Below are 17,486 nucleotides of genomic sequence, written 5' to 3' on the forward strand. Positions count from 1 at the left end.
TTTTTCAGTTGCTGGGAATAACGATTGACAAGACACAGGGTTTAGATACCAGCACCAGATGCGACAACAGTGACAACACTGTTATCATGCCATCTGCATACAATATTGCCATTGCCATCAAGTCGATAATCGAACGTGTCTCTTTTTTTTTTCTTTAGCAATACATCTGATTCCAATGGTGCTTTGTCAATGCGATCCTTTCTCATTGTACCTGTTGCCTGATGTCCCATTGAAGTGAGCTTATCCTGAAGTGCAATGCTGATGAAGAAGTTATCAAATACAAAATGGTATTGTCCAAGGTGTACCTGTGCAAGTGCCTCACTAAACTTCAGGACAAGTTATACATCGACACAATATACCTCATGTTTCTTATCTGAAGTTTTACCCTGATATGGCTGAAACCAGCAAATGTTGTCCAGACAAGTGGCACCACACCAAAACTTAAAGCCAAACCAAATGGGCTTTACGCAAATAAATTGTTTGCATCCATGACGACCAAAATAACGAACCATGAATTCTTCAAAGCTGAAATATGTTTCATTTGGAACAGACTTCATGCATCTATAACTGAGTTTGTTTATGAGAGGTCGCTACTTGGAAAACTTTCCTATTGTATCCTAATTGGCAAATTAGAAAATATGGTTTCAAAGCGATCACGTTTCATGGCAGCACTAATGAGTACATCTTTTCTTCGTTACCAGAGCACGCGCCTTCTGGGGACTGACACGTAACCAGTCTGAAAAATAATTCCAAGAAAACATTTGAATTCGGAACAAGTCAGTCCCATATTTACACCCTTGCTCGCAGCGTATAAGTGGGAGTATCTGACAGTGAGTTCAACGATGTCGTCATCAAGAAAAAGTTCAAAAATTTCTATGGGAATTCTGATTTTGGGAAGAAGTCCTTTGGTGGTTCTGTAACTCTACCTGCTACGGGCTGTGCAGTTAGGTCAGCATTTTTTCCATTTTCGAACAATTTTTGTCACTTTCTTCTTAGACGGAGGAAGTTGCTGAGCAGTAGAGGTTGACGGAACTTCATCATCATGGAAGTTTCTTCAGGTATGTATGTGGGATCACTTGTGTCTGACTCTTCATCAGGTTCGCGAGACAAAGACCTGACATAATACAGACCACAGGAAGCAGACGTACGTGAAAAGTCTCGAGCAGTAGGATATAAATAACTCCCACGTGACTGCTATTCCAATATTAGAACACGCGGCATAAATGGGTTAAACTAAATGGTTTTAGTAATGACAATGAAGATCATTTTATTATATGTATGTAATTATACATATACAATACATATGACCTTTGTTGTTGCATAATTATGTTGGATTTAGTATGTCAACCACCATCGATTGCTCAACATATAAAAATACACTACAACTACACAGAAGCAACTGCAATCAATCCATGTATGTCATCAACAAATGACAACAATATATCTCAATATATGGAACTTTAGGCGAAAGACATGTTAACAAGTAATCGCTAAAAACATGGAGACCAAACCAAAGGAAAAATTTGAAGGCAGTAAGATTATGTGAAAAAGGTTTGCAGCTCAAAGATACAAGAGTATGTATGGCATGTTGCCTCTTCCGCTCCTTCCCCCTCCCACAATTTTCGTCCCATCATACACACTGGTTGTAGAAGGGGTTGTGGTGTCAGCTAAAATCACAGTGAACTAAAGATGTTGAAGGAGAATAGGTGTGGTTACAGGCAGTAAAAGCAATATTTTCCCTATCAGGGAACAAAGAACGACAACTGTTCATGTAAAATTGGTGTAAAGCAGACACCGGGCTAATACATGTACTGTGAACTCATCCTTGCATTCTTCTGAATAGCATTAATATCTTTAGTGATGGTCACTGTTAACAAACGGTCAACAAATGATGCACAAACAGTCCAAAGGGCAGATCAAAACGTATCACAGGTAGAGATCAAGGTACCCTTGCAATCATGAATTTTTTTTTTTATGTATGTGTACAAGCTCTTGATTTCTCTCTCTTATATACTGATATATGTACACACATGCACACACAATATTGTATGTGTCCATATACACAGACACACCAACAGATATACAAAATCTCTCATTGATTATCTTACATGAAAAACATGTTACTATAAATCACAGTAGATTGTCTTTACACATTCACAACAATACATTGTAAAACAATATCTTTGCAAATTTAGTTGGTGTAATCAACATTCTTCATTCTTCATTCCACCTTCCTTAGGAAAATACATTTCAACATTCTTCTGCATAGGTACCCTGCCTACTTTACAGACTTTTCAGAAGTGATGAAATGATCATGGTGGTGAGGTACAGTAGGTTTGTGAGTGAAACATTTTAAGCTTGTGCATTACAAAAATTAATACAAATTATTTTTTAAAATTTTTACAAATATTCTTACCAAAAAAAAAAAAAAACAAACAGTTTTCTCACGGTTTCTTCCCCTTGTGCTACAAAAAGTACATTGCTGCCTCACATCAAGGGATCAGGTTCATATGCTATTGATTATATTGTGGAACTTTTAAGTAAGTTAAGATTACTTCTCAATGGCTTATAATGATTAGCATCTTCAGATAGTGAATATATTAGATGTGACAGGAACTTTTACAGCAAGCAGGTACACTGCTGCTTCCCTCCTGCAGTTCACTATATGACTGCATCTTTATATTGCAGAACAGTTTATGCACAACAGACAAAAGTGGCTTTTAGCATCAAAGGAAAAGAATATAAGTTTTGGAGGAGTACTTTTGCCAGCAGAGCCTTTGACAATTTTTTAAATAAAAATATGATGTCATCATTGTATATAACAAAATACATTCATGAAATATGGAATCACATAGATAAGTTATGAACACACTATGATGGAGTGCAAGAATCCCATTAGTATTGGACTGATTCTTACGGACTCTAATATCAGCACAATTATCAAAACTGTGTTGCTGTATTTTCCTGGCTGGACAAGTGGCTTTCAACACTATCTGGAGAAGCACAATCATTTTTTCTGGGTACTATTTCTGTGTCTGTGCCTTGTTCATGTGGTTTGTACTTATACAGTTTGGCTGCCACTAGGAATCCCAGAAAAAACACTCCCATAAGGCCAGCCAGCAGGAAAAATAGGTACTCAGCATGTCCATGATTCATTTCATCAGGGAACCATGGATCTGTAAACAAAAAGCAAGCAAGTGAGCAAATGTAAACAGTGAGTAAACAAATGAATCAAAGATGATTTACTAAGAAAATAAACTGCATGTCAGTAAGTCTTAATACTAAAATTTTGTGTACACAATCAGAATGGTGTTACCTACAGAACATGATCTGTACGACTTAAACACATCACTTACCATCTACTGTAGCTTCTTCTACTATTTTGAGTATGGCTGTAGAAAAGTAGTTGCCTAGTCCACTTGTGGCCATGAAAACACCCATCATAACTCCTTGCATATTCACCGGGGACTGTGTGTAGGCAAATTCTAAACCTAGACATAACAAAGAAAAGGCTTTAATTTTTTATTTATTTTGTAGACTTTTCTAATTCATTAGAAACCAAAATATAGATAAATCTCTCAAGCACAGCAAAACGGTTTAGACTTGGTATTAACAAGACAGTGAAAACAAGTAGAACAAGAGTGCAAACTAACTTTGAATAACTTTTTCTGCAATTTGTACACAAACATTTATTAAGCACAGATAATTATGAGCAGTGCTGAAAATAAAATATTGTACCTGAGATGCTAGCAAAGGCTTCGCTCGCACCCACAAGGGCAAACTGGGGGATCTGAGCAAAGACGCTGATATAAGAGGCATTGAATGTCTCACTTCCAACTACTTGTTGAAATCCCAGCTGCTTTTTCCTCTCAATCTCCAGAACTCCTGCCACAATCATTGAGCTTGCCGCCAGCACCAGACCTATGCCTATAACAACACAGTGGGTGGGTGACAAAAAAACAATCTCAGATGCACTTTTCTGGAACTAGCAAACAAGAAGCAACAGTATATATATATCAATCTTCTTTGCACTGTCTGGCACGCGAGGCGACAACAAGGGATCTCCATTTAGTTCTGTCTACTGCTGTTCTGGGGACTGTCTCAAGTGATAGGCCTCTGCTCTTGAGGTCCTTCTCAACGGTTCATCTCCGTGCCTCTTTGGGCATCTCTTTGTTCCTCTTACCCTGTGGTGTCCATCGCAGGGCTGTTATGTGGATTGAGTCTGGAGCCATGCGGCACACGTGTCCTAGCCATCGCCAGCGCCGCAGTTGAATTGCTTCTGCCAAGGTAATATTCCTGCCCTCTTTCGAACCTATTCATTGCAGATGATATTAAATGGGCCAAAAGACCTTTTGTATGCGCCGCAAACAGTTTGAAACACTTCTAGCTTTTTTTCTCTTTGGAGAACATTCTGAACCATATAGGAGGACACGAAGGATCCTGATCTTTGTGTGGATACTAACGCCAGTGGATCTCCAGATGGGCTTGAGCATTGCAAAGCTTGGTTGGCTTTGCTGGTCTGGTTTTGACCTCTTGCTCACATAGTGATGTAGAATCTTCTACCAAAGCTTATTTCTCTAGCTGTCCTTTCCCGAGCATAAAATGGTTTTACGGGATAGAGTTGCTAGCCCTACGCCCAACCCTCCTACTTTCTCATTCAGGCTTGAGATCGACAATGGTGGAGAAGAAGCAAGAGTGTATGATAATAATAGTCTCTATGACTCTATGTACATCTGGAACACTTCCTTGAAAAGCAACTATCTGTGCATGTGTGTTCATGCGCAGGTGTGTGCCTATGCATGTCATTGATCTGGGAGCGCAAGTACTTGTTCTACATATTAAGTGCACAAATACCTGTTGTAAGTAGATATGAGAGAACAGGTACTTATTTAATGTTAATGTCTGAAGCATGAGTATCTATTTCAATGTGTGAGTAAAAGTACATACTCTATATGTCAATCAATGAGTGAAAGTATACATATACCTATTCTATGTAGATGTGAAAGTGGGCGGCCCAGGCTCTCCATGAAGGGGTAGAGCACCCTGTCCAGGACAGGATGAGAAGCATGATAGCAATTGTGTTGAATACGTTGAGCATAGCCACAGGTACCATTCCTGCACCAACACTCAGGTCCATGCGTTCCCCTTGCAGGAAAAATGTTGTCTGCATCTGTGTACATTGAGCATTTCTTTAAGTATTACTTTCCACATATTTTTATGGAGGGAAAAACAAACTTATGACTCTTCTCAAGATGATATTTTTTTAACTGCTTAAATAATACTTGAATGTATGATTTTCTCCCCTTAACTTCTAGTATTATCATACACAACTCTTTACCATGTTACCATAATGAGCAGAATCTTGCTTTCACCTATTCACACATTACCAAATTGTGTAGTAATAATAATAATAATAATAATTGCAAAATTTTAAAGCGCACACTCACACTCCTAAGGAGCATGCTCTTAGCGTTTAAGAACAAGAATAAAACATGGACAGCATAGGAGGGACAGGAAAACAAATAACATATGAACTATAAAAGAACAAACAACCGTGCTAAACGAAGAATTATATCAAATACAGAAAACTCAAAGAGGAACCAAATAACAAGAACAAGAGCTGAGAGTAACATGATATTGCAAAAGGAAGGGTGTGAAAATGGACTAGCATTATAATCTCAGATCTCTACCAACAAAAAGTTGTCCTCTGGATTGCTTTGAAGCCATTATTATGAAATTAATGCAATCCTTATAAAGTTATTATAAAAAAGCCAAAAGCTCCATAACCTACAAACCACAGTGACAGTGATGGAACTGCAAGTGGCTCACATTGTCAAGGGTATGACATAATGAAACCCAAACTTTTCTTTAACCTGCCTTTTACCTTCCATAATAAATAAGATACCTAATGCAACTGGCCAAATAGAAACAAGGGGTGGATGGACATGATTCCTGTAAGAGGCTTGAAATTATCAAACCTTCAGCTCGAAAGTTTGGTAGTCAAACTCCAAGACTAAGGAGACAACACCCTTAAACTGATCAATATTTAACTCACCTCTCTACCTGAACTTACTTGTGAATAGATGGCCCAATACATAATCACAAAGAAGAATATTGGCAGGACCTTAAGAACCGCAATCACACCATCAACAATTTTATCGTCATATGACCCTCCATGCTGGAGACGTGCCATGTCAAAAAACCCATGGGTCTGTTGATGTTTGCTGCCTCTTTGTGAGCAGCAGCCTTGATAGCAGACCAGGAAAGAGTCTCCTAACATGCTTCCTGTCGAAATAACAGTAAAAAGTCACAAAAACCAGGCATATTCAGCATTAAAGATAAAATACTGCTGAAGAAATTGTTCCCTGTCAGCAGATTAAATTAACCAACAATAACTACCGCCTCCGCCGCCACCGCCACAAAAAATATTGCATTTACAGAGTGCATACCCCTACTATATGTGCATGGTACGAAACATAAACATGAAAGTTTAAAGTAAGAGAAGCAAACAGACACTAACACCAGTGAAACAAACATTTGAAAAGTCATGCATGCTCTTGATGTTTTCTCTCCCTCTCACACACATGTATACACACACAAAACACCCTCACTCACACATACACACACAAATGCGTATAGATGGAGAGTGCCTTGAATGACAAAAAAAGCATTGAATATCCAGAGGACTTGATCAGCCTGCTTGCAGTATTACAGCAAAACTGCCAAATTCCTGATTCTTCAACCCATGAGCGTACAGGATTGCAGGAAAATGGTTTGAGCATTAGCTTATGAGTGGAAAAGTCTTAAATGTTACATCTACATTACTTATATAAAGAATATATAATTCCTGAATGTTGTCCCAGATTTTAGACATTATTACAGATATCACTAAAACATTTTTAGGTCACATTCATAGCCACCCATTACTAGTATTAGTAGATTATTATATATCCTCCTTAAAAAAACTGTACCTGTCAATTTTTTATGGATGTAGTGGCGCCTAGCAAGCTGTAGAAACACAATGGCCAATATCATGCTGACAAATGGGATGAAAAATCCCCAAGAAAAGCTTACATTCTGTTGGACTGCTGCGACACCTGAGAAGGCGATAAGTGCTCCTGCATTTACAAACCAGTAGTACCTGGGACAAAGGTGCACAACATTGCTCTGAATAATGGAAAGAGTAATGACTATTGAACTGATATTTTAGTGCCCTTTGCTAGAAAGTAGGACACAGTGTGACAAAAAAGACAGTCATCTAGATGGCAAAGCCTGGCATAGAAGTTCTGTGTATTAGATTTATATATCTTAGTTCTATAGAAAGAAGTATTTTGTACAAAATACTGTTACTCTGCTTTGGCCTAAACAACATACATATACATAATCTAGCCAAGTAATATTGTTCATTTCTCATTATTAGAGAAATGACAGGCTACTGAGGATTACTACTGTGCTTTAGAGTACCAGAATGAAGACCAGCACTGACAAGAGTAAAGTCATGGCCATTGATGATGTTAAACCAGCTATCTACAGGTACAGACTAGAACTCGAAAAGGTAGCAGCTTTTGAGAGCCAGAGATTGAAGCACTATCACAAATATATGCATCAGGATTGCAACAGCAACAGCAGCAATGGCTAGGTTGGACAGGGTCTGGAGCAGCCATAACATCAGACTGGACAGGGTCTGGCATAGAAATCACATCAGGTTTACTACAAAGTACAATCTGTACGAGCCCCTTGTAGAACTAAGCCTGCTTTGCCAGTGGAAAACATGGACTGTGCTTGGTTATATGGAGAGAAAAATCCAGGCATTTGAGAACGTGCCTGAGGAAGCTGTTCCAGATCTTGTACAGAGAACATAAAACCAATGACTTTGCATGAAGCAAAGCTGCCACACTTGTAGGACACTAGGAACTCTACTTGCAGCAGTGTGTAGTAAGCTGATCTGGTTTGGCCATGAGACCCAGCAGGACTGAAGCTCAAAACTGTCCATCAAGGTACTTAGGAGGGTGGTCAACATTGAAGTGGCCGCTGAAAGAACTGGCTTATGAATGTGAAGAAGTGGACTGGTCGTCTTGTGATGGGTCTCCTTGCTATAGCCCATGACAGACATGAGTTGTGAGATTTATCAACTATCTATCCATGTACTCTCCTTAAAAACCTGCATCAGTCATGGGATGAATGAACAAATCAATTACAGTTTCATTTCATATATTATGTAGATTAAATAAAGTCTGCAACTATCACTTTGACTCTTACCAGTTGAAAAATGTTTGTACAGCTGCAGGTCCAATGTCCTGCACTTGTTGTGCCCCAAAGGGTCCCACATTGGCCTTAATGCCCCCGTGCCAATAGCCACAAATACCAGGCCTAGCAAAAAAAATGCCCTGCGATTGTCCTATCAGAACCAAAAAGAGATCTCAGACAAGTCATTAAAGTCAAAATCAGTTTTCAGACACCCACCATTTTCATTCCACCACCACCTTTATCACCCATACAACATTCTGTTCTTGTCATACCTGTACACCGTATGGACATTCAATCTTTATTCTGATAATATTAACCACCTAATTAACCTCATTACTCTGGTTCAGAATTGTTATGAACAAACCCTTAACAGTGACCTTTCTTCACGGTAACCTGAATCGACTCCAGATGCAATATTAAGTCATATTACCACATTACATAATATAGAGGAAAACAACATACACTAATTGCAGTGTAATGATGTGATTTTTTCCATTTTTGTTTGGATGACCTTCATATCTGGATATCAGCTCAAACTTACCACACTTAAATCATATTCATCCCCATTAAAAAAGTCTTTGTAGTCAATTGCTGACGCTGGAAGCAAAAACAACCCTGAAAATAAAACACAAAATATACGTTTAGTAAATAATCAAATATAAAGTATAAATAATGCTGCCTATCTCTTCACTTTGGTGTCAGAACAGAATGTTCAGAGAAAGAATCTTTCAACAATCTGGACATGAAGCACAATTTCTGCTGTTCCTGAGGAAACAATGACAACACTTTTTCTCTTTATTGTCTTTTTCAGTCAGATAATTTTGAAGCCAACAACATTGTTTATTTAGGGCTAAGGCTACCCTGATGTCAAATACCTTCATCAAGATGCATTGTCTAAAACTTTGGTGAACCTGGAACTTTGATGTATTTCTGGGCTTTCATAGTTATAAAAAAATGATATTCATTCCTAGGAAAAGAAGTTTTAATTTGCCTAGTGCAGTAAAGACACCAAGAGACAGTATATTCTGATATGATGAATGAATTGAAGTTTACATGTAAACTGTTAATGTCTCTTAAAACTGAAAATTTTTAGTTGTAAATGTGCTGCATATGTACCTTCAAAACAGGACAATTAGCAAAGTGCTGAAGACTTGTGATCATAATGTAATGTTTAAAATCAACTACCGAAAGCAAAACACGAATGAAGCCGTTACTGTACCCAGCATGTAGATCAGTGCTGATGCATAAATTGTGTTGAACATTCCAGCTTTTGCATCAGCAATATATCCTCCCACTATTGGTATGAGATACACTGTCCCTGAAACACATGAACACGTACAGATAGGAGTCATATAACAGACCAACTGATTTTTATCACTTGTACCAAGTATTCATAACCAATAGTGCTTTTTGCACGAAGCTGACATTCCACTAGCTAACAAGACCATTGTAAAATATCACTTAGTTATATCACAAAGTTACAGAACAAGTACACAGAAACACGACAATTAAGTTGTAAAGCTGTGTAAAATGTCCATTTTCAAGCCAGTCCAGAGAGAGAGAAGACATGTAGAGGATGGTACCTGAGAATACAAGGCTGATTGTGGTGGCATCGTTGCTGCTGTATTTTAGAGTGCTAGTGCAGAAGAGGACCAGGTTGGCAACAACACTGTAGTATGTCAGACGTTCACACATCTCAGTCATCAGAATGCACATGATCACAATTAGTTTCCTAGGACTAAAATGGGATAATGGCTGCAAAAGCAAAATAATCCATGTTAACATCTTTTACATGATACAGCCAATGCAAAATGAATTAAGCATACACAAAGACAAGAAAACTTGAAAACTTAAAAAGAATTGAGAGCTTCAATATTAAAAACTATATTCAGCCCCCAGTTTCATGTTTGCTGTTCTGATTATTCACAGGTTTGCTATTAATAATTAAATGGGAATGTCATGGGGTAACTTCAGGGCCAAAAAAAAAAAAATCGCTCACAATTAAGTCTAGACTATTGGCCCTTGTCTTCAGCACAGACCACTCAAGTAATTAAAAGGGCCTTTTGTACCGGCTTTTAGAAGAGTATTATGAACGACCAATGGCCTGAAAAGACCAGAGAGAGATGCGGGTGTATTACGTACTAAGTCGAGGTTCTAAGGCGTGGGACAGAGGAAACGTGCATGACCCCGTTACACCTGGTCGAATGATGAGAAATTGTCTTGTACTCCTTTCGACACCTTTGAGGTGTGGCTAGGCCGCTAGGGTAAGGTGACCAGACGTGTCGGGAGCGAAAGTGGGATCCGTGCCGATCATGGTGTCGAGAAAAGCGGGGAAATATGGGAGGAAGAGGAAACACCGAAAGGTGGTAAATTAGGAGAACAAATTTGAAATTGTTAATCAAAAGGCGATCGATATGCAAAAGCCAAAGCCAAAGGCACGGATGCGAATCAATCTACAGTAATCAGATTTTCAAATATAAGCGGGACATTGGTCGACTTTTTAAATTAGTTTTTTATGAGCAGGCGGAATACGCGGTCAAACGTCGGACTTCCAGCTGTCGTCCTCCGCGACCGGATCTTGAGCTACCTGTGACAGGTAAGTGTTACTCGCCAACTGTCAGGAGAAGCCACCGAGATGAGAGCGTCTGTGTATTCGCCCAGGCTCCACAGTACCGGAGTCGGGAGGAAGACGATGCATCAGCTAGTGTGGTGTTCGGCGGGTGTGCATGGCCTTGCTCACCAACGTAAAGCTGGGTAACTGTGGTCGGGTGAACCACGCAGCCGTCAGACACACCACGTGCCGTTCCTGAACGGGGACAGCTCTCGGTGTCCATGTCGCCGAGGCAGCAGTCGTTGATTTCTGACGTAGTCAGCGGACCGAGTGGGGAATCGACGACGGACAGGGGGACATGGCACTTTGAGAGTCATCGGCGTGCCACGAATGTGTGTTTGAGACCTGCTACCCCTGGACTTGCAACTTGAAGCTGAGGCGTATGAGGAATTGGCAGTGCGAGAGCAGCAGTAGCAACTGTCCAGAGCTAATTTGGTGTGCGTATGTCTATGAGAGAGGAGGGAGGTTATAACGGTAAACAATAGCACTGTGTATCTCAACAAGTGTATTGTTTGACTTTTGTGTCCAATATGGTCAATGTTGTCAGCATTAGGAGTTAAGGGGGGAATGTGTGCCGGGCTTTGGGGGATCTAAGATGAGTTATTTGCAAATTCTACACACCTAAACCTTGTTCATACCAAAGGCTGACCGTATAGCTGGCTTAACAAGAAATAATAAGAAAGGACAATTAAAACATAACAATTATTATCATTACCACTGGTAAATAGAGTTTCAGTATATTGCAAAATGTAAAGTTTTGTCTTTGTTGAAAAAGTTTTAATTAACCAGATTCATTTATGACAATCGGCTGCACTCACACTCGCCCACCCAGCCATCTAACAATGCATACATGATCGTGGACATGCACATGTTCTCAAATGCAAAAATTATTACAAGTTTCATTATTTAAATTATCATCAAATGTAGGAAATTACTGCAGACACAATTTTAAAACGCCTTTAAAATTAGATCCAAAATTATATAGACCAAAATTAAAAAATAGTATGTGTTTGTGTTTCTACAGTGAGTCAGCAAGTATTACTGATTATCTTGGATTCCTTGCCACATCATGAGAAGGATCAAGGTACTTGCAATTCAGGTACATGCTACTGCATACATATTTCTTCTCAGCTACTAGTCTGCTTGTTTACTTTCTAGTTGAAGAACTTCTTATGTATTTAATTAAATTAATAAACTGATGGAAAATAGATTCATCTTTTCTCAAGAAATTAAACAAACCATCATGGTAATACTCATATAAATAACTTGTTTGAAAGGTAGATTTGGTAGATATAAAACTGCAAATGTAAGAATAATTTGACATTTTTAAAATGTATGCATATAATACAAAAAAGTGAAATATTCTATTTCTGTGAAAGGGAAAAAAACTGTCGTACACCGAGATATAATAAAGACAGACATCAGCTGAGGGAATTAAAATGAGATAAACTTAGCAGAAGAATCTATTATTGTTATCAGAGAACAATTCAAAGTGACAACATACTTGTGAAATGATGAATGAAAGAGAGGAATATAGTTTCACAATTCAATCTTCTTGTTTCTATACTTATGTTTGTTTCCACAGATCAAATATTGTGTATTTTTCTGTAAATATTACCAGTTTGTGATCTGGATTATGTGGAACACAATTCTTCTAGTGTCTGTGGGGGCACAAGTATTAGGTATTTACATTTGACTCACCTTTGGTTGGTAAACACAATGTATTTCCAAGGTCACAGTTGCCTTTTCATTCACACTTTCTGTTTCTACAGACACTTGCTTGGGTCTACCCTTGTCAGAATTTTCATTGTGACCAAGAAGTGGTCTCTTCTCTTCTGTTTGATCACCTGCTGACATTCTTGGTCTGACTGTAGAAAAATAACACACTAGATACTACTGTGGGAAAATTAAGCCCCATGATCTAAGAGCAGTCTTTATGAAACATGTGTAATGTTTGTTACTCAGAGTGATCTCAGCATGTTAAGGTTGTCCCTTTTCATGTATCCTCTCAACCTTGTTTGTTGTCAGCATTATGCACTATCAACAGTGTGTGCTCTGCAGATGGCACCAGTCTGTCAACTTCAAGAAATTATGGAAATGGACATGAGGTCTGAAGCAAGCAGTCTTGTGACCAGCACAACTGATACTCATACCAGCATTATTATGAATGGAGTGAACTAGGAGACTTGGAGGCTTTTAAATACCTTGGGTCAACACTCACAGAGGATGGCAGATCAACTACAGTAATGCAAAAACTGGTTTGAAAACATGGAGTGGACCCATCCTGATAACTGGCCTAATCTTGGTGCATCTAGCAGACGACAGGCCATGACTGAGCCCTGCCAGCTGCTTCATCTCTCATGTCCCTCATCCAACCATGTGAATCAAGAAACCAAACTCACTCACACCAGTCTAATTAATCCATTGGCTAAACATTTTCTGCCACTGAACATTGCACTTCTTCACTAAAGTGGAAGGTGGGATGTTGGTTGTAAAGGCGCAATGTGCCGTCTTTATGTCCTGAGAAGATACAAGCTATCTCCAACTTTGTAATAAAAATATAACTGCTCTCACTAAATGTAAAAAAAATTCTTGCATACCTTCATGACATGGTCACTAGCCGTCTGTTGATAATGAAACTGCCCCAACACCTTATGGTGATGGTAGTGACAGCTTATGATGGCGACTAGTGCAGTGAAGAATGATTATTGTTTCATCAGTTTGTGCATGCGCTATGTACACTCACACATCCCAACATCACGATTAGCAAGTGCAGTCTATATGTGATCATGAATAATTCCAACGCTGCAAGAGCCAAAGCTTTTTTCAAACTCCTGCTAAGTTCTAACTGCTTACATAATAAATGTTTAAGCCCCTTGGCAACATAACAACTTGACACTTACCCTTAGAGTAACAGTCAAATGTGCGTCAGGACAGGGGCTGGGCCAACGTGTGGTGTAAGATGAGATCTCCTTGTCGCCTCCTCTCAAACTGACAGCGACCTGTCCACACAATAATAATCACAAGAACCGCTGTCTTCCTCATATAAGTGGGACTCATGTGACGACAGGTTTTTTTTTCTTTTCTTTTTTTAGGTCATGTGATTCGGCAAGCAGACGTTTGCGGTGCGGTGGGCTTCTACAGGTAACAATAATTGTTTACAGATTTTTTAGGCCACCAGGTGCCTGAACACATGTCCCAGTGTAGAAATTATCAAAGTGCGATCATCGCTCTCCCCTCTTGTATGTCAGGGTATCACAAGTCCAGCATTCGAGAGGACAGGTACTCGTACCTCTTGTCTAAGGTGAGAGTTCAACCGGTGAGAGATATCACTCCTTCCGGATTAAATGAGACGGTTACACCAGGGGATTGCTTGCGCATTGCAAGGAATGAAAGTAGGGAGTCCTCAGACACCGTCGCCTGGCGCATTACATAAGGAAGTATGTAACACAAGCTGCTAAGTGTCAACTAACCCGTTCATTGCTGACATGATATGAACTCCTATCTCTGCTCAGGGTCAGAAACTCGATCATCGCTCGTTGCCCCGCCCGCCTCCAGTCTGTTTTGTAATGTATATATTATGGCCTCGGGATAATTAGCTTTTGCAGAAATAGTTTCCGTTCTCGTTTTCGGTTTCCAATTTTTTTGTTCATTTGTCATGACCAGCATTTGCACTTGTGAGCTTCCCCAGCGCTGGTGGTGTTGCGAGTTGAGATGGTCACGTTAGGAGCCAACAAAAGCTCAAGGTATATCTTATGTGTTAAGAAAATATAAAGTACAATAAACGCATTAACATTTAAATTAGTAGTGATTTTTTTTTCATAAGATTGGTACGTGTGTATGCGTGTGTGCACACCATTAAGTCTTTTGATCAATGAGCGCGGTTTTTTGTTTTTTGAAATGATGAGTGTAGTAAAGCAGTCACTTAATTATTTTGATGTAGGATCGCGTGTCTGGCGCTTGTCAAGGAAAACTCACAACAGTTTCTGAAAATGAAACATCATGTCGCGGAAGTGTCCCACGAGAAGGAATGGGGGTTGGCGACTAAAAAGATTCCCAAGAAAAAAGAAATTTGAATGATTGGCAGTTCATAATTGAAAACAGGATTCATGCGTGCCGAGTCCTGTTCCTATAAGTCACACATGAAATTCCGTGCTACGGAAGGCTCTATCATTGGCTCCATCACGTAAGCTTTGAACTCTAACAAAAGAAAATATAAAGCGTACTTGGTCTCTTGGCCGTTAAAATTCCATGAACAAATAAAACTTGTTACCTTTCGAGTAAGCGGTTGTTCTACAGATTTGATCACTTTTTTTTTAACCCCTAAGTTGTTTTTTTCACCTCTTAGAAAGCATCTTAACAATTCTTAGCATCTTGCCTGGATGTATTTTGCAACAACAAAAATTGTTAAACTCGATTCCCGACACAGGTAATAAGCTGCCTGAACAGAAACTTAAACTGTAAATTGCTACAGGGATCATTCATCACCCCCTCCCTCCTCAATGAGGCACAATTACATCTGAAATGCAACATTGACACTTCATTTCAAACCATGTTTCTGTCAAGTCATTTTAAGGTTGAGGTCTCTTCTGTTCCATTTGTTCATTCTCTCTCTTTCATTTTTCAATGAAGCTTAAAAAAAGACAGTCTAAGATGAATTGCCAACTGGTGTAATACAAAACAACGAAAGTAACATCCAAAATGAATTTCATAACTTTAAAGAATAAAAGTCTGTTAAACTAATTAAATCACCTGTTACAGCTAAATTTAGAGGCATCAATGATATCATTCAACATGCTAAGTGTGCCTTACACCATGCTGTTACAGTGTTACTTAGAAGAGCTTGCTAAAAATGTCATACTTTAACCTGCACTGGATCTTCCTTTCTTCCCATTAACAGAACACTTTTGCATTTTGAAAGTAATCAACCATAAAATTTCCTTATCTCAACAGAATAGTAACAAAAAACTAAGCAGGAAATTCCTGCAAGTAAGAAACAAGCTTTTTACTCACATTTTAAGAATGTAGAAATTTACACAAATCACTTTCATCAGCATTACATAAAACTTAATGCAAGTTATTTTCTTACTCTATCATTTTTCTTGGTCTATTGACTAGTCCACCTGCTTCTTTACCTCTGCTGATTCATGTAACCTGCTCTCAATTATTATTACCTGATTCCTCTATGTTTGTCTTTGCTTACTTGTCAGTATTGTTGTTCATCAGCTGTTTGTATGCTGTCCTTGTCTTAAGCATTGAGAGTATGCACTTTCCGGAGGGTGATCACATGCAATATAAATTGCACATTATCAAATCCTTTTGGAGGGGGGGGGGACTCAATTTGCCTCTCAAGTGCATCTCACATCTAATTTCTGTAAACAGAGAGAAATGTTCAGGGAATGATACAATAGAAGCAAGAAGAATGAAACCGTCGGCTATTGCTTCTTCACATCAGCTTGGATCTTTTGGTCATCAACTCTTCTCTTCCTGGCACTATTAACGCGGATGAATGGAAAATTAGTCAGATCTTTGTCATAGCTTCATATTAACAAGGTAGGTTTGCTTCTTCTGGCAGAATTACCAAATGGATGCCTGCATTCTAGGCTAGACGGATATGCACGTCTAGTACCACAGCCCTAGAAGTATATGTGTGCAAGGCAGGAAGTATGCCAAGCTACCAGAAGCTTGGAAAAGAAAGGAAACATGCTGTGTACACCACAGACATGAGAAATGTTTTCAAGAAGTTTTGATTATGCACTGAATTGAATTGAAACATGTAATGTGCAAAGTGCCACTTGTCAACTATGTAATAATTTGCTCCTGTACTCAAAACAATAATATCAAATATCTCTCAAATGAAAATATAACATTTCAGCTATAACACATAAAACAAATTGATTCATACAGATAATTTAAAGAGGAACTTGAGGTATAACACACTACCCCTAGGTAGACACCCCTCTCTCTATGTACATATATACACAAATCTGGCATCAACTTTTTGAAAATGGGGGAAAATGGTACAGATGACCTCATTTCAAATCAAATTCCTTAATATCTATTGTCATGTCGACTTGATGCATTTCTGTAAATAAAAAAAAAGGTAAACCAATTGTATTAGGCTTATAACCATACATGTAAGTTCACATTACTATCACTTTAAAAAAGAATTAATTTATTTCAACATATTTTTGGTTCTTGTATAAAATTACTTTTATGAATGAGTGTAACTGTTCAAAACACTAGCAATTAGCAGTGACAGCTGTGTGCAAAATGGTATGTTGAGCCACCCAACATTCAGGCCACTGGGAAGAGGCAGTAGAGATTGCAATTTTCTGGGGATCAGCTTTTTTTTTTAAATGTTAGATTTGTGCTCATCTCTCACTTGTTGCTCTTCTTTCCCCAAACCCTATAAGAGGTCAAGAAGCCATTCAACAGCTGGGTCTATTGAGGAAAGTATCCTGCACCACAGGGATTTCAACTAGTGTGTGCCCCTCCAGGCTTGGATCCTGTGATTCAAGCCATTTGGCCATTAGTTTCCCTTGTGTACAATGGTGTTGGGTTTATTATAATGATGATGATGATAATCATCAATGAATGAGATATGTGAAAAAATAATTTAATTTTT

At 38.7% G+C, this 17,486-nt stretch overlaps 1 protein-coding gene across 1 annotated transcript; it reads right to left on the reverse strand.

Annotated features, from left to right (window-relative positions):
* Positions 1-1,247: 1,247 nt before the first annotated feature.
* LOC112563997 (solute carrier family 15 member 4-like) lies at positions 1,248-13,745 on the reverse strand. Its single transcript, XM_025238547.1, is given in 14 exon segments — positions 1,248-3,176; positions 3,357-3,491; positions 3,739-3,927; positions 4,985-5,059; positions 5,062-5,170; positions 6,074-6,285; positions 6,972-7,141; positions 8,260-8,347; positions 8,350-8,398; positions 8,789-8,862; positions 9,467-9,565; positions 9,831-10,002; positions 12,560-12,726; positions 13,459-13,745. Coding segments are annotated over 13 exon segments (1,764 nt in total). The 5' UTR covers positions 12,716-12,726; positions 13,459-13,745; the 3' UTR covers positions 1,248-2,940.
* Positions 13,746-17,486: the final 3,741 nt, after the last annotated feature.

The sequence above is a fragment of the Pomacea canaliculata genome, linkage group LG1, assembly GCF_003073045.1.
Source record: "Pomacea canaliculata isolate SZHN2017 linkage group LG1, ASM307304v1, whole genome shotgun sequence".
Lineage (NCBI taxonomy): Eukaryota > Metazoa > Mollusca > Gastropoda > Architaenioglossa > Ampullariidae > Pomacea > Pomacea canaliculata.